General features: G+C 35.7%; 2 protein-coding genes across 4 annotated transcripts in view; one reads left to right on the top strand and one right to left on the bottom strand.

Annotated features, from left to right (window-relative positions):
- PPP4R4 (protein phosphatase 4 regulatory subunit 4) overlaps positions 1-19,391 on the top strand; it is a 74,767-nt gene extending 55,376 nt beyond the window's left edge. For 2 of the 3 annotated variants that reach the window (XM_040559023.1, XM_040559020.1), the window contains 12 exons: positions 229-411; positions 2,962-3,067; positions 3,833-3,980; positions 6,216-6,360; positions 7,224-7,265; positions 7,357-7,431; positions 9,925-10,000; positions 10,416-10,496; positions 10,826-10,919; positions 11,340-11,410; positions 12,020-12,167; positions 16,763-19,391. In XM_040559023.1, coding sequence (XP_040414957.1) covers positions 229-411; positions 2,962-3,067; positions 3,833-3,980; positions 6,216-6,360; positions 7,224-7,265; positions 7,357-7,431; positions 9,925-10,000; positions 10,416-10,496; positions 10,826-10,919; positions 11,340-11,410; positions 12,020-12,167; positions 16,763-16,787 — 1,194 coding nt within the window. In that variant the 3' untranslated portion in view covers positions 16,788-19,391. The remainder of the gene's footprint in view (positions 1-228; positions 412-2,961; positions 3,068-3,832; positions 3,981-6,215; positions 6,361-7,223; positions 7,266-7,356; positions 7,432-9,924; positions 10,001-10,415; positions 10,497-10,825; positions 10,920-11,339; positions 11,411-12,019; positions 12,168-16,762) is intronic. The other variant, XM_040559021.1, reaches the window with a different exon arrangement.
- A 625-nt stretch (positions 19,392-20,016) lies between these two features.
- SERPINA10 (serpin family A member 10) lies at positions 20,017-25,280 on the bottom strand. The gene is made up of 4 exons (XM_040559024.1): positions 24,575-25,280; positions 23,022-23,295; positions 22,088-22,235; positions 20,017-20,696 (listed from the first exon to the last, which is right to left on the bottom strand). Exons 1-4 carry the CDS (start codon positions 25,278-25,280, stop codon positions 20,505-20,507), a joined length of 1,320 nt encoding a protein of 439 aa, XP_040414958.1. The 3' UTR covers positions 20,017-20,504.
- Positions 25,281-26,040: the final 760 nt, after the last annotated feature.

Below are 26,040 nucleotides of genomic sequence, written 5' to 3'. Positions count from 1 at the left end.
CCATGAAATTTACTGTGTAAGAGAGGTAGTGTAATTCTGATCAGATTTTTTTAAGAAAAACTTAGACTAACACCTCCTGGCAATGGTCGGCTGATCCTGTTTGCCTAGGACAATTAATTGACTGCTTAAAATCTTTTTTCTCCTTACATTGTTTTGCTTTGTTTTTAAGCCTACTAACATGTCATACAGGTAGAAGATATGAAATTATGTTTATATTTTTATTTCTAGTTACTCTCTATTCCTGACTTGATTCCTGCATTAACAACAGCAGAACAGAGAGCTGCAACTTCATTAAAGTGGAGAACTCATGAGAAGTTACTACAAAAATATGCATGTCTCCCTCATATCATATCAAGTGATCAGATTTATTACCGTTTTCTTCACAGAATGTTGACAATCATTTTGACAAATGTGAGCCCGTCTCTTTCCTGTTGTTTTTCATTTGTTTACGGTATTTAAAACAATTAGCACTAGATATTTGCTATATGTAGCACTATTTAAACATTTATCTTAAAGTAGTATTTCCCATTGCATATAGTATATCAGGCTGTGTTTTATTTCCTGTAAGATTGAAAAAAAATGCTCCATGAACTCTTTTCCCCCAGTTGGAGGAGCAAAATTTGTATTGACAGATAATCAAGTTCCACTCCCTCAACTCTTCTTTCCTTTCTTTGTGCTTGTTACCAGTTTGTTTCTAGGTAAATCAAAACACTTTCCTCTGAGATACACCTTAAAATCATTAAACAAAGCTGCTATCTCTTTGTTTTTGCCTGTCATATTTGAATCAAAAAGTGTATGATTAATATTCTACATAGACATAACCTCCACCAGTCTGAATTTGCATAACAGAAATAACTAAAATTGCAAATAGACACCAAATAATCTACATTTTTCCATGACAGTTCTGTCATGAAAAGCACAGACTGTTGCCAGGCTTCACTGGAATTGTATTTGAGTTGACTAATATTCCTATTCTTCCTCCATTCTCCTTGGTAGGCTGGTATTTTCTGTAATGAATTACGGTCTTTCTTCTCAATGTAGGGAGACAGTGCTTTATGGGAAATGAAATTAAGACAAAATGGTACATGATAAATTGTGCTTGATGGAAACATATGGATGTTTAAACTTTTCAGGACCAAATTTCTAGGCAAAAAAAAGCATTTTGCAAGTAGTTGCACCTAAAAATGAGGCAGTTATGCCAACCACATATCTATTCAACTTGAGAAAAGTTTGGGTTATAAAAGGTAATAAAAATATTAAAGGACTATCATAGAATCATTTAGGTTGGAAAAGATCTCTCAGATCATTATAGACCAACATCTAACCTAGCACTGCCAAGGCCACCAATAAGCTGTATCACTAAGCTCCACATCTACACGTCTTTTGAAGACCTCCAGGTATGGTGGTTCAACTACTTCCCTGGGCAGCCTGTTCCAATAGTTCAAAATCATTTCAGTGAAGAAATTTTTCCTTGTATCTAACCTTAACCTCCTCTGGTGCAACTTAAAGCCATTTCCTCTTGTCTTACCACTTGGTCCTCAGGAGAAGAGCCCAATCCCCACCTTGCTATTTCCTCCTTTAAGTTAGTTGTAGAGCGTGATAAGGTCTCCCCTGAGCCTCCTTTTCTCCAGGCTAAACAGCCCCAGCACCCTCAGCTGTTCCTCCTAAGACTTGTTCTCTAGACCCCTCACCAGCTTCGTTGCCCTTCTCTGGACTCTCTCGAGCCCCTCGATGTCCTTCTTGTAGTGAGGGGCCCAAAACTGAACACAGTACTCGAGGCGCAGCCTCACCAGAGCTGAGTACAGGGGGATGATCACCTCCCTGCTCCTGCTGGCCATGATATTCCTGGTACAAGCCAGGATGCTGTTGGCCTTCTTGGCCACCTGAACGCTCTGGCTCATTTTCAGCTGGCTGTCAACCAACACCCCCAGGTCCCTTTCTGCCAGGCATGTTTCCAGCCACTCTTTCCCCAGCCTGTAGCATTGCATGGGGTTGTTGTGCCCCAAGTGCAGGACCTGGCCCTTGGCCATGCTGAACCTCATACAGTCTGTCAGACCATCGGTCCAGCCTATCCAGATCCCTCTGCAGAGCCTCCTACCTGTGAGCAGATCAACACTGCTGTTCAACTTGTTGTTGTCTGTGAACTTACTGAGGGTGCACTTGATGCCATTTTCCAGATAACTGATAAAAATATCGAAGAGAACTGGGCCCACTACTGAGCCCTGGGGAACACTATATTTCTAATTAAACTGAACAATCATGAAATGGTTTTGAATGTCAATCTTGAATTGAAAGAAGTATGATGGGGTTATATTGCAAGAAAAGAAAAGTTTGATAACATTTCACTTTGAGAAAAAGAAGAGCCCAGTCCTTAGTAATGCCAATTATGTGGTATTAAAGGATAAGAAGTGTGTGGAAGTATTGAATACAAGTATTGACTTTGAAAAGTCAAGATTTTGGAAAATCCTCAATTTAACCTCATAAACATCAGATATCATTGGGTTTGAGAACGTTTAATATCTTTCAGAGCTTTTGGCCTACTTTATTTTTTGGCTTGGATTCATAAGCAATTTCAACACATTCTAAAATTTTAATAGTACCTCTTCAGGTTTGATTTACCAAGTAAAAATGTGTACGGCTATATCAGTTTTTCATTCTGCAAGTCTGATATATACATTCTTAATTGATCATAGAATCATAGAACCATTTGGGTTGGAAGGGACCTTAAAGGTCATGTAGTTCCACCACCCCTGCCACGGACAGGGATGCCACCCACTAGATCATTTTGCTCAAAGCCCCATCCAGCCTGGCCTTGAACACTTACAGGGATGGGGCTATTATACCAAAATTTATAAAGTTGGGCTAACTTTTAGCTATTTATTCTACTTCTTGATTTTTATACATTTTTGGTTATATACTCCTTCAGGTATGTTTAACTGTATTTCTTTTCTTTCTTTCAAGAATGTCCTGCCAGTCCAAAAAGCAGCTGCTCGAACTCTCTGTGTTTATTTACGTTATAATCGCAAACAAGAACAGAGGCATGAGGTTATTCAGAAACTGATTGAACGTAAGATAATTTTTCCTTGATTACTTAAAGATGCGAGTTAGTATTGGCTGAAGATCTATTTATGGTTATATGTATTCAGCGTAATTTCCATCATTGGTGGGATTATACTTAGTTGCTCACATTATCACCAGTCAAAACATACTTTGGATATATACTTCAGGAATATCTCTGAAGCTTATGCAAAAGAACTGGGGAGTGGCAATGTGGGAAACTGATATGCCAAGACCCCTCCAACCCTACTTCTTGAATCCAAAATTATTTAGTTGTAGGTGCTGCAGAAGTATAGAGAAGTATAATCCTCTGAAGGCTTCAACATAAGAAATGTTGAATAAATCTCAGAAATTAATTTTTGAATGAGTTAGTCACATGAGTAAGTTGATGTTCTGGCCTATGTTGTGTGTTCTAAAGATAAGGTAGAAGGTTGAATTGTTCTCATTAACATTATTTAACATTTACAAAGTAATTTTAATACACCTCTGACATCATCTAAATGTCATGCTGGGTTTTGTTATATCCAGTAACAAGTTCACCTGATATTTTTCATTTTTTTTGAATGATTAAAGGCAGGGGTTGGATATCTGACAAAAGAGCTCACTGACAGAATGGTCACTGATTTCAGAGGGTTAGTCTTTCACTGATGGGAAGAATTCAGGCTGAAAAGGTGTGCTTCATGACAAGCGTGATTATCATCTTTGAATCAAAGGATAACCTTTAAAAGGCTGACAATGAAAACTTTACAGCTAATATTTGTGGATTATTTTTCAGAACTGGGCCAAGGAAAAAGTTATTGGAACAGACTTCGTTTTTTAGATACTTGTGAATTCATTATGGAACTCTTTTCAAAGTCATTCTTCTGTAAATACTTCTTTCTGCCTGTGCTCGAACTTACACATGACCCAGTGGCAAATGTGAGGTACTGTGCAAACAGTATGTAGCAGTGTACAGAGAAAAAAAAAATAATATATTAACAAATACTGTTATTTTTTTTATGTCTTGTTTAAATAATGGGGCTTGAATAAGAAGGTACAGTGCCTTCAGCACGACCAGTTCTAAAGGTGTAGAGGACTTATGGGCATGATGTCAAAAAACCACAGAAGCAGGTCAGTCTGAGTGTTTGGGGACTGATCAAAAGTGTCAGGTATTGGGAGTGAAAAAGAACATGAAGCTAAAGGAAACGCTGGTAGGTGAGAAGAAAGTAATCTGTTTCATGGGTTTAGGGACACAATCTGAACCTTAGCAGTCTCCATTAATTTCCATCAATTTCAACATAATATGTAAAGCTAAACACAAACAATTCTTTCAGTGGTTGAAGTTTAGCAGTTAGCATAGGTTTTTCCTTATGAGTAAATTTTCTACTTCATTGTTAAAGTTAATTGAAGAAGAAAAGAAAAATATAGGGGGATTTAGTATATTACTCATTTTCATACAGTACTTTTTACTTTATTTTTATAGAGACTTTATCTTTTCTTCCCTGAACAGATCAGTCCAGGCAGTTCAGTAGTTATTACCAATAAAAAAGTTGTTACTTTGGTAGTTTGTTTGTTTTTGTCATGTATTTTGTGGGATTTTGAACTTTGTTTGCTGATTTGTATAAATCATATTGTCATCCTTAATATGTCTAAGCATCCAATACTAATGCTTCATAGAGGCTTATGTAAGCACAATTTGCACATACATGTATCTATTCAGTAAAGTTCACTAAATACAGTTTATTGCCAAGCAAAACAGTGTTTAAATAGACCTTGTGTTTAGTATAACAACCACATCTTAGGTCAACAAGTTCCCAAACTTAAAAAAAGTCATTTTGTGCATGTAGATTGATATTCATGTTTCATGTTCTTATGTTAAGGTGATTATGCTAAAAAAACCAACAAAACCCACCTTAATTTGTGTATAATCTTATGTAATTTATTACTTTTTAAACACATTTCAGTTGAAAGCTCTACTGATACAATATTAAAATTTAATGGAAACCTTAATTGACTTGTAATCTGTTTACTATGTTTTTGGCATAATTCTTTGCTGGACTGTTCCCTAACATTTTTTTAAAAGGAATGCACAGTCTGTTGTGGAGTGAAGTTTAAAAGTCAGAACTAGACCTTACCTCTTGATGTTAAAAAAGGGGGAAAAAAAAAAAAGAGAGAAAAAAATTAGGGAGATGAAATTTCAGCTTTCTGCTGAGTGATGTAGTTCTTTATAATGGGAAGTTGTGAAGGTTAAAATATTTTGAAAGTATAAAAACATGAGAGAAATTCATGTAAGAAAAATCTTTAGGATGTTGTTCATCACAGTGCTGTCATCTCTGACGTAGGATTGTCTCTGATCAAGCGAGTGGAACCTGAGAACAACAGAGAATATCACCATATTCTTGATTTTTTAAAATTCTATTAGATTAAAAGTATTCACTATTATGTTGTTACAGTCTGATCAAATGCAGAGTTTTCTTTTCTTAAATGTATTAAATACTTTTAATTAATATGTGGAGCATTTTGATTTTAAAGTTAGAAAAAGGAATGCATACATTTTTTATATAACCAGTTTAGAAGCAGTATCCAGAGTTTAAGGCCGATAATTGCTTCGGTCCTTAGTACAGAAAAGACATGGTTAAGTTCATCTAAGTGCTTTATGGCATTCAGTTTGCAAGTAGCCAAACTTGAGTTACACAAGGGCACTGTAGTAACAAATAAAAATGCATCCATGGAGTGTCAGAGCAGAATAGCTGTTAAGTTTGAAGTTTATGTTCTTGAATATTTTGTATGAATGTTTCTCCCTTAATTTACTGCCTTTAAAATTGCATCTTCAATCAATATATCAGCTCACAGCTTCTGCTAGGCATGTAGGTCATTTTGAAAATCTAGAGGTCTGCTTATCTTTTGAGGTTTAAAAAAAATAAAAAAAATCTTTTGAGCTTCAAATATGTGCCTGTGGTCCCAATCTCTGGAGATTTTTTTTGAAAATGTCACAGTATGTCTGGAGATAACCCATAAGCAGAAATCACTTCTGAATAATTACACCTACTAATTTCATGCTTTATCTTCTAATAATTTATTTTTTTAAAGTCAAATAGCAGCATGCAAGTCAAAAATCAATAATGTTTATTAAATTCTGCATCAAAAGATGAATTATCATTCTTATTATTTTTTGATAGAATGAAGCTGTGCTATTTGTTGCCGAAAGTTAAATCTACTCTGAAGATTCCCAGTGATAAACATTTGCTTCAGCAGTTGGAGTTATGTATACGGAAACTTCTGTGTCAAGAGAAAGACAAAGATGTCCTGACTATTGTGAAAAGAGTAAGCAATATTTCATGTTGGGGTTATTAAAAGTTAAGATGATCAAAGTGAGGCTTTCTGTTGAGTCTCTTAATATAGGAATAGGAGACTAAAGACCTATAGATATTTTATAATATTGGACAATTAAAAGATGATGTAATATATTTCATTCTGTCAAATTTAACAGTTGTTTTTTCCTTGGTTTCTTATATTGAAGTTATTTTCTAGATAGAGGATTTTGGCTCAATGTCTGTTGTGGAGAAAATAGCATATGTCTCCAGATATGACTAGTGTGACCGTAGTAAAAATGATCAAAAGTCTTTGAGGTAGAGGTATCTGGCTAATTTATTTATTTTACAATATAAAGAGAAAACCTTTTCAGTAGTTTCAGATGTTACAATACTTTTGGAATGTGAACATTCACAAAAGGTTAATCTCTTGAGGCATGTTCATGCTCAGTCTCAAAGAAGCTGTGAAGTAGCTAAAGGAGGTGTCTACATTACAGGGCCAGTCTGCAGAAGGGATTGGATGAGCACCTGCCTAGAGTTCCCTGGCTTGTTCATTTTTTCATTCTTGGTTCCTAGGTTTATGTTCCAGGCAGTCATGCTTCCAAGCTCTCCTCAAGTGTATTTTGAGTTGCATATAGGTGGTCTATTAGTCCTTCACTATGAGACTTAGCAGTGCTTTGAGAATACTCTCTGACAGTTTCTGACTTCAAGCATTTGTAGCACAAAAATACAAGCCTAGACTTCAAGTGTTTAAGGAGAAAAGGCATGTTTCATTTTGAATACTGCTATTCTAAACTTTCTTATCTCCAAGTTTTTGAGTTAAAAGTGTGGCTTGCGATTGAGTAAAGATAAATAATATTTTGATTTTCTTTATAGACAGTGTTAGAATTGGACAGAATGGATATCTCTTTAGATGCTGTAAGTACTTACTAGTTTTCATTTTTACCAAGTACTTCTAATTCCCATTTTCATGTAGTGATTTTTTATTTTTATTGATTTTATTTTGAAGTTTCAGAAAAGATTTTACGAAAATGATTTATTGGACCAAGAAAAAGAGAGACAAGAGCATCTCCTTTTGGAAATGGTATATTTTATCAGTACAACCTGTCTTTTCTTATTTATAATAGTTTGTAGCTAAATATGATTGAGGCAATAGTTTTATGGAAGGGAAGTGCATATTACAGAAGAACGTGGTAGGTTTATAATCTGTGTGTGATTTCATTTTACCCTTTACACTAGGATTAAATCCTTCAAAATAGCATAAACTATGTAAAATATAACAAGATCTTCCTTTCCTTTGCTACCTAAACTTTACCATGTCAATTAGAAAGGTAAACTGGAATTGCTTAATAAATATTCACACACAACCCCTCTGTAGTTCTAAAGTCCCAAGCACTTTGATACACATTTGAAATCTTTTGAGGGAGCTTAGCAGTTTTTCAGCAATGAATGAAACACCTCAGAATTCATGTACAGCCTCCACAAGCAAAGAAGTTAATGTTACAACTTCTTTTGTGCTAAGGACACTGAAGGAAGAGTCAGTGCCTATGTGTTACAGGCTTTCCTGTTAGCCAGAAAGAAAGCAAGAAAGGCCATTGACATCTGTAGCCTTGCCGGAGGGAGCCCTAGTGTAGGTTATATGGAACAAAATCAGCTACAAGATACTTAGGATTTGGAAGAGAAGTCTGCAGAGTGCTTTTCCAACTTAGGTAACCATTTATGATCTCTCATGGCTGTAAGCAAAAGCTGCAGCAGGCACTTCACCACATAGCCTACTACATCTTCACAGAGCCTCAGTTAAATGACTTTCAAGGACTGTAGTCCTCCATTCTGTTGCCTCCTCTGCAGCCCAGCGTGTGCAATGCTAGGAAGCTGACAGGCTTTAGAAGAGGCCAGGTTTTGTTAGCACAGTTCCTCTGACTTCTTGCAATAGAACTCCTCTGTAGTGAACGAGTACAGATTCAAGACTGTCCAAAAATTTTCCCTGATTCCTCTGCAGGATAGTTACAGAGCCTGTGTTTGTGGCCCACTTTGATATCAATAGGTACTACAGGCTTTCTCTTGGGCAGTTAATTTTCTCAATTATATGGTATCTGTCTCATGTGCATCCTGCCACCTCCCATTATCTTGTGCCTATGGTTCAACCATTTGTTCTTAGGATGCATATTCATTATGTACACTTGATCTTAGTGCAAAACTTGATCTTAGCTTTAGCAGGTTTTAGGTAGATACAATTACTGTTTTTTATAGTGAAATCATTTGGGGCTATGGCAAAATAGCCTTTAGTGAGCCCTGTGTTGTAGTGTTTCATAAGATTTATTTTTACCGTGTTTCTACAGCTAGACGTCAGAAGAGTGCCTGTATTTTTATGATGTATGACATGGATATGGACATGCCTTCTGTATCACAGAGGTCTTTTTGAGCATATTCTGAGTGGCATACTTTTGAAGAATCAGAGGTGTACACAGAAAACTGTAGCATGTCACAGTCCTGAATAGATGAGGAGTTATTGGACCCAGTTAGATGTATCTGACTGCTACAGTTTTTAATATCATTTAATAAGTTTATTAAGAAGATTCCTTAATTTTAGAAAATGGCTTAGTAGAAACTATATTCCAGCAACCTTGACCTGAATTAATTACCTCTTTTTTTTTTTTTTTTTTTTTTAACTTGGGTAGTAATTAGAGTGAAATGGAAGAAAAGTTTAGAATAGTTTGGGTTCACTTATCACTTTTCATTATGAATATAGCACAGAAAATAAACTAATATATTAGATAGGTTTTTGAAGATGGAGTGATACCTATTCACCAAGAATCATGAGACAAGTGTTGGCTTCAAATTGCTGATATATCTGGGTTAACTCTTCTGTCTGTGGATGTGCTCTCAGAAGATATTCTAAGGCTAGCTAATATTACAGAAAGGCAAAAAACAAAATCCCTAAAATTGAAGAACTGTAATACTTGGTTTTTATAAAGGCTATCAACTTTAGAGGTTAATTTTTGGTCTTTTAAAAGTTTAAGCCTATGTGACACACCTTACTGTTTGAGAAAAATATTTTAATTGATGTTTGAATTAATAATATTCTCAATTGCAGACAGTCCTGTATCTTTGTGTCCTTTAGCCACATCTAGTATTTCGTGCATGTTCTATTATCAGAGCATGTATGTAGCACCACAGTTTTCCATTGGCAACAGTCAATTTCTATATCCTTTGTACCTTTTCAAAAAAAAAAGGGGGAGAAAAAAAAAGCCAGGCATAATTTTAGTAATATGTTAGAAACAAGAACTTTAACTCCGAGTTTTTTTCATAATTAAAATCAACATTTTTGGCATGATTTTTATATAGGATATAGCATATGTGCTCTCATTTCACTCTGTACTACTTAATTGGTTCTCTGGATATTCATTAGGCTCTGCAGTGATAGTAGGAAAGTGTAGAAATTAACTGTTATTCTGGTGAGTTGGAAGCATGCCCTTTTTTGTAAATGTCCAGCCTAGTTGTAAAACAAATGTTTTTTTTGTTATTATTACTATTTTTTTTAGCTGAGTAACATCTCAGTAACTTATTCATTTTTTAGGAACAGCTTGAAAAAGAGAAGCAGCAAAGTGAAGGAAGATCTACAAATGTTAATGATAAAATATTTGAAAAGAAGCGTAAGTTTATTTGTGTGCATATTGTTTGTACATTTATTGCTCTTACTTTTACATAGGTAGGAGAGAAAGAAGCAGAAAGGAGACACTGCTTATACAGTTAATACCAGAACTTTAGAAAGTGACAAGAAAACTATTTTTTTGTTGTTGTTATTTTCTGTATGCTTCTAAAGATACTTAGGAAAATTGACCTGATATTAGAAGGAAGACTTTTGGCTTTATTAATAAAATATATGACTCTAGTATGTTTCATTTTAGGATGTAATGTAAGAACTTGTCTGTGGTATTTCCAAAGTATTAGTAGCACTGGATTATTACCACAGGACTTGTAATATGTTATGCTTGCTTTCTTTAGATAACGTAAGGCTATTAAACAGAGACAAGTAATTTATAGTAGGCTTTTTTTTTTTTTTTTCAGGTAGAGACAATAAAACGTCATCAGTGTTGGCAAAAAGTATGACTCTTTCTGTTTCTGGGAGCTCTTCTGGTACATCAGCAGGTGAAGATTCTTAAAAAAATTATTCTAGAATGCTTTGGTTTCATATAAGCAAGTTAAAAACCAGCAAAGCTGCTGTTGGTTTTTGTGGGCCGGAGTTTCACTTAGGTAAATAGGAAAATAATCTGTTCCTAGAACTGAGTGTAATTTCTGTGCTTTTTGGTTTTATTTTGTTCTTTGGTGTATAATAGGCAACTTCAATTAATTATTGAGGTATTATATCAGTTTTTCAGTTACCATAGGTTGACAGAATATAATATCAAAAGGTGTTCTTAATTACTGAGTAAATGCATGATTTCTATATTAAAAATTGTTGCTACTTATAATTTTAGGCAAAGAAGACAAGAAATCCAAGTTGGTTCGAAGCCAGTCTTTCAGTACTCAAGCACTACATCCAAAATACAGCAACATAGACAAGTGTCCTAAGTATCTTTTTGCATATTAATTGCTACCTAATAGATAGCTCTAATGAAATTGTAGGCATGTTAACCTATAGAAGTGGTGATGTGCTCACTGAGTTGTGACCTAAGTTTTCAGCTTTCTGTTTACTTGGGTAAGGTATGTAGTTTTGAACTGAGGGAAGAAATACCATTTTAAGGTATACTGAGGTCTATAAATTCTTAAAAATTCCTTTTAAGTTCATATATGCCACCTTTTATCACATATAAATTTCTTTTCAATATGAACTGCTTTATCTAAATTCTTTTTAAAAATTTAGCATATCTTTCCCACTTAATTTTTTCAGATAAACTCAGAAATTACTTCAAATATTATCAAAGAGTAGGATGGGAAATTATACAATTGAGAAGAATAAGCAATTTTGTTTTGTTTTGTTTGTTATTTAAGTAAAAGCTCTGCTACGGGATATACATCTTCAGTATCAGGAATGGGGAAGAGTTGTATGTTATCCTTTACTGGTAAGTAGGTTATTACTTTATATTTACATTTGGTTTTGTGAGGGTGATGAGTTTCTGGGCCCTGTCAAACAGGCATACTGTAAGATACTGTCTTCCCAAAGAACTTAAAACAATAGATATCCATTATGTCTGAGCACTTAATAAGTGTTAGTCTAGTTAGTCTATTTTTCTGATTTTTATTTATTTATATTTTTCTTCATGTTCATTTAATGTTACAGTTAAAAATAGTAAAAATAAACATGAATTTGGCATTTCCATCTTATGTGAGCAAAGGCATATCGTGTACAACTTCTACTGAACTGGGTGAGAGAAATCACTGTCTGAAGTGCTTCTCTCTCCATTTGCAGTTGAAGAGTTTGGATTATTAGTTTAGAATGATTTCAGGAGGAACCTGTCTTTTTCCATTCACTACCAGTAGACACTAGATAATTAGCTGTTTTTTTTGTACTTAAAGAATTGTTAAGTTGAAACCATTCACATACAGAAAGTTAATCTTTTGAAATAGACGATATCCTGTTATTGCTGTAGGAAAAATGTCTCATTCTGATCATTCTCTGTGTATTTTTTTCAGACAAAATTCTTTGTCTAACCCACAACTCTTTATTTCAGATGATACATTCCGGACTCGTTCCACTGGTAATAGTGGGAATGCTACCTTCCCTTCCAGTTCCTCCCTCACAACTTCTCGCAACTCCTTTAATTCAGCTGACCAAAAGAACAATGGAAATAAAGAGAGTCAGTCCCGAAAGATGAGCATGTAAGTGGTTGACAAGAGGTTAGGCCAAGTTTATTGGTAACATCTTCAAAGGGAACGCAAAAGAGCCCTGGAAAATTAAACCTATATTTATGATACCTTTTTTTCCCAGATTTTGAAATACAAAACCAGCAGGATAGAAATGTGGTGTGTGCAAATGCTTTCAAGATTGCTGTACGTTCCCTTTTAATTAGTCTTTCTCATTGTTTGCTCTGCACATGTTCGCATTCAGCTGGTGTGATATGGGGAGGGTGGAATGGGACAAAGTGAAGGTTAATGCATCTGATATGTAACAACTATAGTCACTGTGATTTAGCTGCCTGTAGTTGGAGAAATAGAATGTATGTGTTTAATTTTTCCTCTTCCTTCTTTTTATGTGTTTGTATATGTTTATGTGTTACTATCCAAAGATTTTTAGAGAGTTTTGATGAACTGGTAATGCTAGTTGTTATTAAGGCTGCCTTCTTTGCCTTATGTTAATCATTTAGATTAAAAAAAAAAAAAAAAAAAAAAGCCTCAATCCTAGGCATCTTCCTCAGGCTGGTTTTCTGTAAATGGTAGCCTGAACTGTTCAACGTTTTGAAGGAACAAAATGAAAGATGAATTTCTTTGGTCCTTTGATAAAATTGTAACGATTTTCTTAGAAAATCTCTGTGATATGTACTTACTTGGTCAAACCTCCGTAGATTTTAGTAGCTAATTCCCTGCAGATTCATTTTACAGAATAGTTTATAGTTCTGAATTACTGTCATTTGACTAGCTGTAATTTTAGGTGCTCAAACAGATCTTTGTTTTCCATCAAATATTTGCTTGCTGAGCCAAAGCAGGATGGAGAAAAGATAGAAAGGATAGGAGCCAGATATAGCACAAAAGTGAGGTTATTTGGGAAAAATAGACTTGAGTGTAATAGAAATTAAAACTATTTGAAAAGGATGGGGAAATGCAGGCTGGTACTTGGAAGTCTGAAAGGTAGGAGAGACCAAGGAGAGTACAGAATCTGAGGCTATGACTTGCTGGACAAAAATAATGGAGCTGAGATATGGATGCTTGGCCAGATAAGGGAGAGGAGAGACCTGACACTAGTTTGCTACATACAGAGAGGAAACAATAGTGATATCACTCTTTCTGGTGACTTAAATAAGCATCGGTATGAACTCATATTTTTCCACTTAAATATTTTCAGGTTCCTTAAAAAAAGATCAAGACATTCCCTCCACATTTTACCCAGAGATGAGTTTAAACAATTATTTAATTGTAAAATAAATCACTCAAAAGTTTAACAGATGTCAGAAATGTTCTCTGAACAGCTTGCATCCGTCTACTTGTATACATTACATTATGATACAGTCTCTTGCTCTTTCTCAACTAGAATTTTACCACCTTCTTTGTACAAGATAAATTTATTCTGGAACAAAATCAAGCTTGCATAGTGACCTATTGTTTCTTAAGCTGCATTTTCTTTGTAGAAAAAGTTGGACAGTGAGTACTGAATGAAAGTGGACACTATATGTTGAGTCAGTGCTTTCACAGCAGAAGTACTTTAAGGTGCCAAGTCAAATTGCACTCTGTTCCTGTCCTTGCCAGAGCCTAATGCATTCTCTTAAATACTCCACACAGTGCTTACTTTTGATAGGTAGTCATTAAGTGCTCGCTTATTTCAAAGTGCATGATTGCATACTAAACCCTTAGATTAGTAGATGTGCTGATCATTTTCAGCTATCTGTGTAAGTAAATGGGACATATGCCTTGAACACATAAAATGACATACAGTGCTACATACTTAGAAAAATTAAGTCTTCAAAAATTTGTGTTCTTTTACACTAATCATTGTATACCTTTGCTCCCTCTCCTTAAAACTAGAATAATAGTTCACACATTGTGACTTTCTAGCAGCCATTGTAGAAATTCCAATTACTCATTCATCTTGCACAGATTTTTGAAAATTGATTAGTATTAACAAAACAGTTTGATACTAAGATTAATTAGACATTTTTTCACACCTTATAAAAAAATTTCAAATCTCAAAGTTTTTTGCTATTTGCAACTTAAAATAAAACTAATATATTTTGTTTGAATACAAAGGGGCAGAAAAAGACCCACACAGAGCAGCCTATACCTTTGACTTCAGGCAGGAAAATGGAATTTAGGAGGCCCAACTTCAAGGGTCAGTGTGCCATACCCAAATGAATATCTTGACAGACTATTTGAAAGTAGATATCTGATTATACAAAATGATCTGGATGCTGTCTCTGGTTTAGAAAGTCCCTAAACTGCATAGTGTCAGAAGCCAAGAGGATATACTAGGGGAAGAAAAAGATTTTTGGAAAAAGAAGAGTAGGCTTTGGATGGCCTACATTTAGCTCTGAATGTGAGTTTTAATATTCTGTGTTCTTATGGGAGAACATATCTCTCGAGTTAGTATTATGTTTATTGTACGGTACCTTCAATTTCTTTTTTGTAAGCTGGCCTAGTACTTAATTGTTTTCATTAAAAAATGGAGCAGCCCCACAAAGAGATAGTAAGAGCTACAAATTCAGGAACAGTTGGTGGTAGATGCATTCCCTCATGACCTTGTTGACCACAGATTTACTACCTTTTAGTTTATTCACTCTTTGGAATGCATAAGGTAACTTTTAATATGCTTCTTTTTCTAAGTAATTACGTGTGTCTTTAAAGAATAGAAGATTAGAGCAATAATGTGTTGTTTAATAATTAAATACCAGCAGATATAATTAGTGATTCTTACTCAAAAGTGATGTATGTTTGGACATAATATTACTTAAATGACTAAATGTATTTTTTTCCATAAAACGTCTCTAAAGCATATCTGCAAAGGTTCACTTTTGACGAGTCCTTTTGCAATTTGTAGGGATGAAGAATTTCTGTTTCCATATATTTCATGTATTCATGCTGTTCCAGGAACTTTCCAAAATCCAAAGTTACTTTGATGCAGAACTGAGGTGTTTAATTACCATGCTCAAGAGCTCAAATATTTCGTTTGTCCCACTTCAGAGAAGTTTGCACTGATTAAAATATTCCCCTTTTTTTTTGAAAATAATATAGATGCAAGAAAAACAATCTCTGTAAAGCCTGATCTAGTGCTTACAAGCAGGTAGTTGGAAAATGACTGCTGGATTTAGTGTCATTTGCCAAACCTTAGGTAATAGTCAGGCAATACTCAGGGAAATGCAAGAATTATGCTGAAGATGCACCTGTATACATTAATGGTGGAGCCACAGAAGAGATGAGCACCTTATGGAGTAGGAAAGAATCACAAAGAACACTGGTTGAGTATTTCAACTCACAGGAGACCATACTTAAGTCAATTTGCAGAGCAAATGTGCTGATCAGACTTTCTGTTGAAGAGATGCTAGTTAGATCATGAATCATCCTAGGGCAGAAATTGACACCATTTGTAAACAATGAGTTCCATAAAGTAGTCCAATCTTGTATTATCATACTGCATAGATTTATTATTTTCTTGAAAATGTTTTGATTTAGGGATAAGAAATGCTCTTTTGCTTGAGTTTATTTAATTTTCAATTTAAAAAGTTAACTTCAAGAATGAGGAGTACAGGTTTTCCATTCTCTAAAAGGTGGGAGTAGATTTACTGTTACATTGAAATCAATTTGTTGATAAATTGATATCAGTATCTTTTAAGATATCCACAGCTGACCTTTAAGACATCCATAGTGGTGTGTTGTAACAATTATATGCATAAGTATCTTGAAGTGGTGTCTTGAAGTGTCTTGAAGTAGTAGTCATATAATTGCTTTAGGAGGTTGAGCACAAGATTAAACAGTTCTGCCACTGACATACTACCCATTGAGTTGATTACCTAAGGCTTAGAGTCATGTTTTCTTCCTGCCATGTAAAATGGTACGAGTTCTGAGGTTTGGGTTCCACCTCTACGGTGAAGCTAATAGATACCCTAAAGGTGGTGTATTGTCATGATAGGTTCCACCAGCAATTTTAAAGAGTGAAGAAGAACAATATCTTGCTTTGTAAATGATATTATAAAATATTGATGCAAATTATTATTTCCACGGAGTTCTGCAAGTTAAGTCCTGATCTTCCAAAGATCTCTGACAGTTACAGAAAGTTGTTAGTTGACATAGCTGCAACTTCGTGAAGTTAAATACCGGTATTTTTAAAGATTAAAAAATTTAGGCTATGAAAAGTGCAGAAATTGTCCAAATCACATTATGATCTATAGAAGACCTAGAAATAACACTGTAGAGATCTCTAAGCTTCCCTCTCTTTGCTTTCTCCATTTCCGCCAGATTTTATCATGGGTAAGGCTGGAAACAATGCATTATTTAGAGACATGAGTAGACTGCATGTACTACCTTAGCCGTCTCACTTAAAGGGATCTCTACATTACTGTAGCAATCTTAATGGGGAAATACTCACTTCCTGTGAAGAATGCCCTCAAAATGTGTCTGTAGGATTTTTCAGTGAGTGCAGTAGAGCAGCTAAAATTTTTGAAGCATGGCAGCTAACAGTTATTTTAGAATGTTGCACACAGTAGCAGCTTATTATGTTCTTTAATAATATAGCAACAACATATTGTATGTGTTTCTTCTTTTGTATGAAGAAAAAACAGAAAATCAAACTCTTAGATCTTCTGACAGAAAAAGAAGAGAACCGGAGACTGTTGGAAGCAACATTCTTGTGCGATAAATCTGGAGCAGCAGATGGGACTCTATAATGCCTGGAGTGACAAAATGTATCTTGCATTGTTAAAATCTTTTATCTTTTAAATAAAATCCCAAGTTGTAAAATATGTTCCAGTAAGTAACGTAATGGTTGCAGAATTCTAATGTTGTAGTGAAATGTTATGAAATATAACTTCAGCTATGTGCTCTTAACTGCTGCAGCTAAAGAGAGGATTTTGGTTTTTTCAGTTATGCCTTTGTAGTTCAAGTTCTTGGATCTAGGATGCGTATATCCATTACTTAATTGGGCCTATTTACAATTTTAGCAGTTCTTAGCATCCATATTTTATGCAAGAAATAGAAGGAATTGTTATGAATATGAAAAAGTAATCCCACATTTTAAGGAACTTTCAAACTTTGAAATTTAAGACCAAAATCCAGAACCATTGATCAGTTTTATATAGATAAAACATAAACTTCAGTAGCATTGTGCGTGAATTTGGGGGTAATGTTTTTACAAGTACTAAGTAAAGTTAATAAAAATACTGTGTAAGTTTCAAAGCAGTCTAAAAGCAGATGTCTCCAGATAATATTAAAAAAAAAAGTTTTATTTCATAATTTTTGTTGTATAAATACTTGTTTTAATTTTTAGTATTTCAGATTGTATTTTCACTTGAATAATTTATAATGATGAATCTAGTTTTTAATTAGCTCTTATTGCAAGCAATCATGCTTCAGTGATGTCATCTGCATTTGTTTGTATTAATGCTAATGTTTCTATCAAAATATGTCTGTGGAAAAAACATGCAATTTATTTTAAAAGAAAAGTTCTATTTATGCCAATACTTGACAGAGATTGTATGTATGAAGCTATTGTCAGCTTCTCTATTTCAAAATGGAAGCAGCATAACTATATTGATAGCAGAAATAACTGTTTTTTAAAATCTGTTGGTATATGATAAAGATGATCTGATTTGTGGATGCATATGCGTGTGTGGTTACTTTTTATAATGTAAAAATATGAATGATGAATTTACTCAAAATAAAAGCTAGGACAATGCTGTACATGCATGTTCTTGAAATAAATATTTTTTTTTCTCAGGGCATCTTTTATAATTAAATAAAAGCATTTACCTACAGAACGTATTTATTTTACATAACAATTGTGCTAGATTTATGCTGTCTTGTGTGGAGTACAAAAAGTGTCTTTGACTTTAGCAGTGTTTTACTGTCTGAATACTTAGGCTTCTTACACTGCTGCTGGATTTAGGTGTATTCTCTGTCCCAGTCATAAACATTGTTTGGATTCTGTGGAAACTTCCAAGTTTTCAGTTTGTTCTGCAGCCTGGCATAGGATCTTGTAAATCACAGATTTCTTTAAAAGCTACTTAAGTATCGTGATGTTTCTGACACGCAGTATTGATGCAGATATACAGACTTCCCATGCTGGCTCCTCCTGGTTTGGCTTTTGTTCCACTCTCACTTCCCCAGGGACAACAGATTCAACATACCAGGTACAGCTGCTCACCCACGGGCCAGAAGAGACTGCTCAATCTGTTCTCAGTCTGACTTCTGCCAGGGACCAAATCAAGTCAGCAGTGCCCAGCTGCAGAACAGGACTCATAACTATGTTTGACCCTCAAATGCCTTTATTAGAATTATTCACAACAGCTAGTAAGTTCAGAAACTTGAACCCAAGCTATTTCTCCCCTTTATAAGCATGTAATGCATTCTGTATACAGTTTGTCGTTTGTTTGTTATTGGCTGTCATTTGTCCATCACTTTTTAACTGGTTAATTTATTTAATGGTGGTAACACATGTTCCACTCAATAACCCTGCCATGTATTAAATTCGTGCTATGTAATCTTTAAGTGCTATATTTAGACATCCTTGTACATCTTTTGTCTGTACATCTTCTTGTACACCAGGTGCACAATACACACGGTGTTTTGTGTTTTTGATCAGTCCTGGGCTGCTTACTTCTGGGTTACTTTTGTTGGACAGCACCAATACTTCTGAATCTTCTGTAGTGTTTTTTGTTGTTGTTGGGTTTTGTTTGTTTGTTTGTTTGTTTTTTACCTGCAATTTTTTTTACCTGCAATTTTTTACCTGCAGTTTGTTTGGTTTTTTTACCTGCAATTCAGAACGTCAGTTGGAAGTCAACTGTACAACAATAATTGTGTGGTTCTCTCTAGTAGCATCCCTCCTATTAATCAGTCTGAGGCAGGAAGGAGTGATTCCTCTTCTTTCTGGGTGCATTCATACTGCAATGTGAAGTCAAGTTAGATGTACTTTATTAGTCTAGTCAGGTACCAGTCTGCCTGATAAATCCTTTTCTGAGTGGCTTATACCAGTGTCTGGGTTGCTGTAAATAGACAACTGATAGTAACTGAGGTTTTTATTTTTAGAGCTGTTTACCAGCTTTATCCTGAAGTCTGTCTTTCATTCCTTCCCTGGGTCTTATGAAAATTTTCTTCTCATGTGGATACATCTGGGGGCCAATAGATACCTTTGAAGTTTCTCTGCCAAATAATTCTGAAAACTCTTCTGCCCCCTTTTGGGCAGCTGTTTTCTGAAAGATATAAGAAAGCAGAGGAATGCTTAGGTCTTTTGGTTACATATAGCGAGAAGTAGCTTCTTGCATTATTTCAAACCTCTATATGGACTCTGTTAATTAAAATTTACTAAATGTTATAAAGATCTTCCTATTCTGTCTTTAAATGTTCTTTTGGAATCACTACTCTATTTGAATGGAAATAGTCTTGGAAATAGTCTTCAGGAACATTTTGGAAACACCTTTTGCATTTTAGGATTATCCCTGTGAAATTTATTCCAATTTGGGGAAGGTATTTTTTTTCCTACCAAAGTCTGTCTTAGTTTAAGCATAGAGTCCTGTGACCTCGTTCTCTCTGAAACCTAGATGATAATACACACAAAAGTTCTGTTTTTAGGAGAGGTCCAGTTTGGTGTTATGAGGTAGTACAGATTCAGATTTTCCAGGTACAGAATACCTGAGTTATTTTTCAGAATTATTTTATCTTTAGTAGATAGAAGGTTTTAACAGCAGGCACATCATGTACCCTGAGGAAATGAGGTGATTTGATACTCCGAATAAACACTTTGAAAGAGGTCACCCTCCTGGATGATGCAGGCTTGATGATAGACAATTTCTACAGATCTAAAGATCTCTAGGCAGAGGCTGTAAATTCTCTTTTAGGGCTTGATCCTGCTTCTGTTGTTGTAAGTGGCAGAAGTCTGTTAACACTGATGTCAGTAGGCTCTTAAGTCTCTTTGCAACAGAAAATAGCATTGAGGACTATCAAGCTGTAGTGTTTGAGGGTGAGCTTCCTGAGTACTCTGGTGTGTGAATCTCTGGTTTTCATTCAGAACTATCACCAAAATGTTGAATTTTGAAAGTTCAGTTCTGTGATTTAGTTTTTTGAATTTGCATGGTAGGTTTTACAATAAAACGATTTTTGTCATTTTGTGCCCTATTGAAGTAAACTCATCACTTTGGGATTAAAGAAATATTGATACGATGACCTACTGCTAGCTGGAGAGGCAAAACAGACTTTCACCTTTTCAAACTGTGCTTCTTTTTATTCTAATGTACATTAATAGTTTAAAGAAAATAAAAAATAAAGCCTCTTACATATCACAATAAAAACTGTTACCTTTATTCACATTTCAGTTGGATCAACCACCCTGCCAATGAAAAGTAAAGTTTTAAAAGTTTCTTCAAAAATCATGAACAGAAATGGTCGGTCTACTTTAATGACAGGAGGTGCTGAGAATGCAATTATTTCTGACCCCGTAGCTGCTGTGGCCTCAGTTCCTTTTTCATCCACTTCAATTACAGCCTTTTGGACAACCTGAAATGCAACGTAGAGATAAAATCAGTGACAGAAATATATGTGAACAAGAAGAATGAAATTCAACCTTCCAGAAATTCAGTTGAAGTAGGCCTATATTAAGGACTGTGATGAGTAGGTCTGTGCAATCTATCACTGTCTGTTACTGGTAGACCATATGTTGTCTCCTGCAGAAGCGGAGGAGTTGGCACAGGCACCGTGACCACAATAGCTAAGGTGCAGATATGCTAGCTCAGGTATCATTATGCTTTCCTATGTTCCCGAGTGTCAGCCTCACTTAGAGATTTTGTTCTTGCAGCTGGTGGCGTGCAGCAACCAGTGCATTTGTACAGTGTTCCTCTTTGACACTGAACTGTACAGGAGACATTTTTTTGTAAGTGGGAGGTGTGATTTCACTGGTCACAAACACTTAATGACTGGCTGTCATTCACAGTTGATTTTGTAAGAACTTAGGAAAATGCACCAGTCTTATTTTTTTTCCCTGTATATTTCTATTTCTTACATTTGGTAGCACAGAGTAAATATGGACAGCAATGGGCTACAGTCCTTCACTGGTCGAGGGTCTTCCTTTCACACTGAAACCACAGCCTGACAGGCTCTGTGTCTCTTTCCTTTTTTGTTCTTTCAGCCTTCAGCACTTCTGAGTACTTCTTCTGTTTTTGGGTCTGTATTGGTGAGCTGCCTGGTCAGCTGGTACATTCCTAACTCCCAGACTCCTAGTTCTAGGAATGACTCATGTCAGGACAGTTGAAAGACTTCCCAAGTGCCAAGCTCTCTGCTAAATATCCTTAAGTAACAAAGCTGGCCATCACAACTTGCAGGGGTGGCATGCTCCTTTTTACAGTGTCTGCAGTGGTCTATTTCATATGGTTTGGAATACAGCTGTGTTGTGATGCTTTACTATGAGATTCTGTTTCTTCCCTGCCAAAGTGTGCAGAATTGAAGGCAGGATTGCTTTGACTTCTCTTTCTAGCTGTTACCTTTTTGAGATTTTTTTATTTGGGGTTTCTGAAGTCCTTGTTGAGAAGAATACTTATCCCTGGACTGTGTATGAGGGTTTCCCTCTTAGGGTTTCCTTCCTTACTCTGGCATTTGCTATTTAACTGTTGCTTACAATGTCTTGTTTACAGTTTGTGTTTAATTGTACCCCCTGCCTTCCCCAAGCTATATACTTCCTGAGACAGGGCTCTTCTCCGGTGACGGGCAAGCTTAAGAAGGTGTTGAGCACACGTGAAATATGACCACCACTTACTTCTACACACCTCAGACTCGCAGTGGGATCCATGCTGCTTAAGGCATGCAGATTCCATATACTTGGCAGATGAGGTCCTATCCTACTAGTGTGCCTAGAAGTCTGTATGACCCTTAGCAAATAAATTTAGAAGGCTTACCTGTGAAACTGTTACATATTCTTGGTCTGTGAGATGACTAAGATCTGCTGTACGTGAAAAGATATTTTTAATTCCAAGAGCATAAAGCAATTTCTTCATTTTGTATTTTTGTTCTAGTTTGAACTTTGGAAATGAAATATCCATTTTCCTTTAAAATAAATAAATAAATACATCAATACAAACTTGAGATATGTAGGTCACTGGAATGCTGAAATGCTCACTACTTGGGAATTAAGATTCACACAGACAGTACAACAAGAGGCAAAGGCTACAGAGTCTCTGCTTGAGTTTAGGCTGCCAGGACATCATCTGCTTTGTTGCAGGCCAAGGATGCTAGAAATAATTTCCTACTCAGAATAAAAGACTTCCATGAATAATTCCAGAGCCCTGCTACCAGGGCGACACACTCACTTATAGACCAGTGGAAGTGACTGTGACTCCAGGAATCACATTTCACAGGAATAATTTGTTTTTACATTTTCATATTCAAATGTATCCATTACTCTGGGTTTCCACTGGTAGGAGAGGTTTCCTAACTATACATATATATTTTTTCATATATATATACATGTTTATACATACATTTCATAAACACAAATATATGGATTTATTACATCTGGCTAAATTTAAAGAGAGAGAAGTCCTAATGAGGAGTTTGGGCAGACTAGGTTGACTATGCCCTCAGAGAGAGGCATCTCTAACTGAGATGAGGCATAGACTCATCACCTTGGAAGAGAAGCTTTCTCATGTTACGTGCCCATAGATGCCGCTGCACTCTGGGATGTGGGTAGGCTATCAAAGGGTGTCTACTCTGTAGATACAGAGACACCAGCATGTTAAGAGGGGTCAGGAAGACCAGCTACTTTGTTTTGCTTTATTGCTTTGCTGTAATAGACATAAAAGACATTAGGGCCAAGAGATGTCACAGCAGTACCTGCTCTTCATATTTGCAAGCCAGGATTCCACAAGGTCTGTTGTTAAATGGTCTTCAAGTGAAATGTAATCTCCCTCCTTTTCTGGGATGACAACCAGCATGTAGGCTTTGCCTTTGTAGGGGAGTTTTATCACATTGCATCTTAAATTCTCATCAAAGGTTGAATTAACTTTATCTGACTTGAACATCATGGGTACCTGTACACTTCTGTATTTGTTTATGTGGAAAGTTTCCATTTCTGTGAATTTGGAATTAAATGGATAGAGCCATTTGCCTGAGGAAAGAAAGAAACAAAATAGTTATGTGTATTAAATATATATATATATATATATAATCATTTTTGTAGCTAGTTGATGTCAATTGTGTCTGGGACAAGTAGATGACAACTGCAGTATACTTACTGCACGTGCTTTAAATACTTTTTTACAGCAGGAGAAGGAAATAATGCACAAAATAAACTGCTTCATTCGCAGAGAAAGGAGGGAAATATTTTTCTAAGGTGGATTAGTTGTCAGTCAAGTTCAGAACTGATATCCCTTTTGTTTATTGCATGCCATATGAGCATCTGTCTTTTATTAACATCCCACCTTCTCTGAAAATTTCTACCAGCTGTTCAACATCCTGTTTTTAAAGTAATTATACAATCTCCTGGATGGGGATTCAGCAGTGCATTGTCTGGTAAGGCGCACTGGAATGTGACCTCTCCTAGGCTATTGATTCCGATTTCTACACTTGCTTTCAATCTTAGCCACAGCCGTTTATCTCTTTTCTCTGGTTTTCTGCAAGGGAAAGTAACCTTGGCATTGGATGAACTGCATTTTTGTAAACCTAAAAGAATAAGCTTAGTCTGTGGAGAGACTGTATGGCTGCAGCATAATTTTCTTTGTTCTCATGGGTGCGTTTACTTTAGTGGGGTTTCTGTGGATGGCATCTGCAGAGTGCCTTGGGCTGCAGTGGCTGTGAGTCTGGGGTCTCTGCAGAGCATTCCCCTCTTCCCCTTTGCCGTCCTAACTCTTCAGCTTGGCTTTTACCTAACTGGGTTTCTACGACTTCTATATGGCTGTGTCAGAGTGAAGTGTGGGCTTGCTCCCTGTCACTGTCAGGTTCCCCTTTGCCTTATCACTTTGCTTCCTCTCAGGGAAAACGGTACTTGGATGAAATAGAAAAACATGTTTTATTGTCTTGATTTTGTGTACTTCAGACAATCAGCCAATGATTTCACGCCCAGTGAAAACTATTGTGATTAAGGTTTTTTCATTTCAAGAGCTGAGAGAAAAACTAAACTTCTTTAGTCACATAGAGGGATTGTTCAAAGAAAGATTGAAATAGGGCTTTTTGTTCTCTTTGACTCCTTGTTGCATGGAAGAAAGAATTAAAAAATGTGGTTCCCTATCATGAAAAATAATTTTGTTTTGAATAAGCCTATTAGAATAAAGAAATCTATGTAGAGAAAACAGGACGAGAATTCATTTAACCTTCCCCTGATGTAGATGAAGTCAAAGTCCTGTTTCTTCAAATAAATAAAAATTTTGTAAAATAAAAACAACAGTTACCTTTAAACAAAATGTAGTCCACAAGTAACAGCTTATTATGGTGGTCGAGCTCTTCAAAAATCTCTGGGATTTTTCCTTTGGTCCTTTGGTTAATATTTTGATTTATAACAGATTTTGCCTGTGTATTGTTCTGAAAGTCCACATGCAAGAATTCCATATCAAAGTACCGCTTCGATAAATTGAGGAAATCCTCCCTGACTATGAAGTCCTTTTGGATAAAGGAAAGAATACCTTGCTCAAAGAGAAGCTCTTCATTCATTGTGATGTTATCTTTCAGTTGTTTGAACAAAGATGGTAAATAATAGCGATCTCTGTCCTTCAAAGAGTGAAGGTTCAGACCTTTTACTATTTGTCTGTGTGTTTCCCCTTTGGCTGCCAGCATATATGTAGCCATGAGAGTTGATACAGAAAGGGGAGAAATTATGACATTGTTATCATGTGTCATTGCAATTTTTCTGTAGAGATTGAATCCAAAATTTGCTGTCTTTTCAGTGAAGTTGTAAAGAGTGAACTCTTCAAGATCTTGCTCTTCAAAAGGTTTAGAGAAATTTTTATGCCGATGCCATTCTTCAGAAATATTGTCATTTTTATTTCTTCCTAAGAAATTATGCTTTTTTTCCTTCTTTGGAGTTTTAGGTTTGATGTCAGCCTTGCTGATTTCAAGACATATTTCACATAAAAGGAGTAGATAAATTCCTGTTTTCATGTTGGCATCCAGTAATGAGCTTTTTTTATTTTATTTTATTTTTTCCTAGTAAAGAAAAAGTGAAAAAAAAGAAAGCAACACAATGACTTTTTGGTTTGTTATATGATTCACAACACGAAAAGTCATGGATGTAGCAAGGATCTTTCTGCATCTTCAGTGTATACACTCTAAATTCAAGGCCTGGTTCCTATCTGAAGGGTCAAATTTCAATCAGTGAAAGAGAGAAGTTTCCAAATTTAGTAACAGAATCCAGAAGAAATGCTATGATCTGCTATTGACAGTTCATTTCAGAAATATTTCGCTGATTTTCCCTTGCTAATTTGTAATTCATTTACAAAATCAAACCCAGATTTCAAGTGAGACATCCAGCTCAAAGAGGAAAAATCAACCTGCTGGAACAATGTGGCAGCTTTTGCTCCTGTGAAACTGATGCCAACCATAAGCGCAAGCTCTCTAGGCGGCACACGTTGGAAATGATATTTTCTCTGGACAGCTCTGACACAGACTAATCCCGGATGGCAATCTGCTGAGGAGATGAGACACCTGTAACTTTCTGCTGTTCATGGGCACTGACAGGTGGGTTGCAGTCTCCATGTTATGGGGCTTAATCATGGTTGCCATTCTTATGGGATCCATCTGTCAGTGGTGGCCTGACAGTCACGATCCCTTCTGTAGGGATGTTGACACTTCGTATTTGTTACCTTACCTGTTTTATGTCAGAGCCGTGTTGTGTCAACAAGATACAACTCCTTAGGAAAAA

The sequence above is a fragment of the Cygnus olor genome, chromosome 5 (genome assembly GCF_009769625.2).
Source record: "Cygnus olor isolate bCygOlo1 chromosome 5, bCygOlo1.pri.v2, whole genome shotgun sequence".
In the NCBI taxonomy this organism is placed as follows: Eukaryota; Metazoa; Chordata; class Aves; order Anseriformes; family Anatidae; genus Cygnus; species Cygnus olor.
This window is presented reverse-complemented; position numbering and strand designations above follow the sequence as displayed.